The sequence below is a fragment of the Triticum aestivum genome, chromosome 4D (assembly GCF_018294505.1).
Source record: "Triticum aestivum cultivar Chinese Spring chromosome 4D, IWGSC CS RefSeq v2.1, whole genome shotgun sequence".
In the NCBI taxonomy this organism is placed as follows: domain Eukaryota; kingdom Viridiplantae; phylum Streptophyta; class Magnoliopsida; order Poales; family Poaceae; genus Triticum; species Triticum aestivum.
This window is the reverse complement of record NC_057805.1, coordinates 512,273,768-512,275,912: the sequence shown is the minus strand read 5'-3', so window position 1 is coordinate 512,275,912 and position 2,145 is coordinate 512,273,768. Positions and strand designations below refer to the sequence as shown.

General features: G+C 53.6%; 1 protein-coding gene across 1 annotated transcript; it reads left to right on the top strand.

Annotated features, from left to right (window-relative positions):
* The first annotated feature begins 338 nt into the window (after positions 1-338).
* Positions 339-1,700, top strand: LOC123100741 (transcription factor MYB53-like). The gene is made up of 3 exons (XM_044522623.1): positions 339-604; positions 685-1,422; positions 1,667-1,700. Exons 1-3 carry the CDS (start codon positions 339-341, stop codon positions 1,698-1,700), a joined length of 1,038 nt encoding a protein of 345 aa, XP_044378558.1.
* The last annotated feature ends 445 nt before the right edge of the window (positions 1,701-2,145 follow it).

Here is a 2,145-nt window from a genome sequence, read left to right as displayed (position 1 = left end):
AAACAGAGAGGTTCCTAGAGAGTGAGAAACAGAGAGGGTAGAGAGAGGAGAGAGAGAGAGAGAGAGAGAGAGAGAGGAGGCTGCGTCTCCCGCACACAAAGACTTCCTTTTAGCATTCCATGCCGCCATGCACGCATCATCGTCCACCTCCCACCCGGCCACTCTCCCTCTCCCTCTAAACCCTTCCCTATAAAACCCCCTCCTATCCACCCCAACGAAACCTCAAAAACCCAACTCCTCCGCCGGCCATTGCTAGCTACACCTCTCTCCGGCACGCTAAGCCTCGCAAACAAAGAAAAGAGAAGAAGCTAGCTATTAGCTAGTCATTTAGTGCAGCGATGGGGCGGTCGCCGTGCTGCGACGGGGAGGCTGGCGTGAAGAAGGGCCCGTGGACGCCCGAGGAGGACAAGCTGCTGGTGGACTACATCCAGGAGAAGGGGCACGGCAGCTGGCGCCACGTGCCCAAGCTCGCCGGCCTCAACCGCTGCGGCAAGAGCTGCCGCCTCCGCTGGACCAACTACCTCCGCCCCGACATCAAGCGCGGCCGCTTCACCGACGACGAGGAGAAGCTCATCATCCACCTCCACTCCCTCCTCGGTAACAAGTAAGCCACGTGCCTATTGTTTGTGTCTTCTTCTCCGACTCCTGCGCCGGTGACTGATGGATTGGGGTTGGTTGGTTCAGGTGGTCGTCGATTGCTACGAAGCTGCCGGGGAGGACGGACAACGAGATCAAGAACTACTGGAACACGCACCTGCGCAAGAAGCTGCTCGGCATGGGCACCGACCCCGTCACGCACCGCCCGCGCACGGACCTAAGCCTGCTCGCCGGGCTCCCGGGTCTCCTCGCGGCAGCCGGTAACTTCGGCGGCGCCGGCTCGGCCACGGGCGCCTGGGACATGAACGCGCTCAGGCTGCAGGCCGACGCCGCCAAGTTCCAGCTGCTTCAGGGGCTGGTGCGCGCGCTCACCGCCGCCGCCGTGCCCGCGCCCGCACCCGGCATGGACAAGCTCATGGCACTCCTTGCTGCCAGCAACGGTGGGCAGAACGGCGCCGGCATTGACCAGAGCATGCTGCTCCAGCAGTGCCAGTGGGACGGCATGAACAACCTGCCGGCGCTTACCAGCTCCACGCCGGTGAACGGCATGGACAACGTCAGCGGCATGTTCGACGGTTTCGGCGCCGGGGATGGGCTGAGCTCAACGGAGTTTGGGGGCTATGGCGGGGAGAGCGGGAGCAACGTGACCGTGGACGCGGTGGCGCCAGCGCGCCCAATGGTGGCCAACGACCAGGAGTGCAACAACAATGGCGGCGGCGGTGTGTCGTGCGACCAGACGCCGGCGTCGAGCCCGTTCAACGGGCTGGAGAGCCTAAACCTGATGGATGACCTCAACACAGACGGTAGTTGGAAGGATTTGCTAGAGTGAGTACCTGCTCCCATTCCATCTACTTCCTATCAAAAAGAAAAAAAAAACACCCATGACCCATGCATGCATGTCTCTTTTCCATCCACCCAAATAATTTGGCTCATATATTCTCAAATATTCTCTGTGCTTTTTCCTTAATCCTAATTTAGTTTATAGTTCAACTAGCTAGGTAATTTACCAGGGATTAATTGACACAATACTTAGCTGAAATGATTAATTCTCTTATTTATTTTTATGCAGGCAAATGTCATGGCTGAACTCAAGTGAGCTGTGATGGGTAGATAGAAGAGATATGATCAAGGATGCCAAAAATAATCAGGAAGGAGACTGAGACTATTAATTGTTGGATTGGACGCGCTTTTCGGTCGATCAATACCGAAGATGTGAAGTTTGTTTGTTGATAGGGGATCAAGGAGGTTTATTCCACACTTTTAGTCATGTACAAAAAAGAACAGAATGACATACATATATGTACACACTCACAGCAATTAATGTCAATTTTTGTTTAATTAGTTTCTTTGTTGTTTCCTTTTTTTACGAGGGGAATATATCTAATAACTAGGTTGTGACATAAATTGAAAGCACCTTCTTTTTTCCAGACAGCAAAGTATGTGTGTGTAAGTGTGACTATATACTCATCGTCATTATTTCTTGAGTCTTGCATAATGACGCAGGGTTTAGTTAATTTGTTTGAACTTTCTCTTGCGTGAAGAAGCTAA

Bases quoted from the DNA above. Each gene is read 5' to 3' on its own strand.
- LOC123100741 (XM_044522623.1), top strand. From the start codon at position 339: ATGGGGCGGTCGCCGTGCTGCGACGGGGAGGCTGGCGTGAAGAAGGGC. The intron at 605-684 runs GTAAGCCACGTG...TGGTTGGTTCAG, and splicing joins CACTCCCTCCTCGGTAACAA to GTGGTCGTCGATTGCTACGA. The intron at 1,423-1,666 runs GTGAGTACCTGC...ATTTTTATGCAG, and splicing joins AGTTGGAAGGATTTGCTAGA to GCAAATGTCATGGCTGAACT.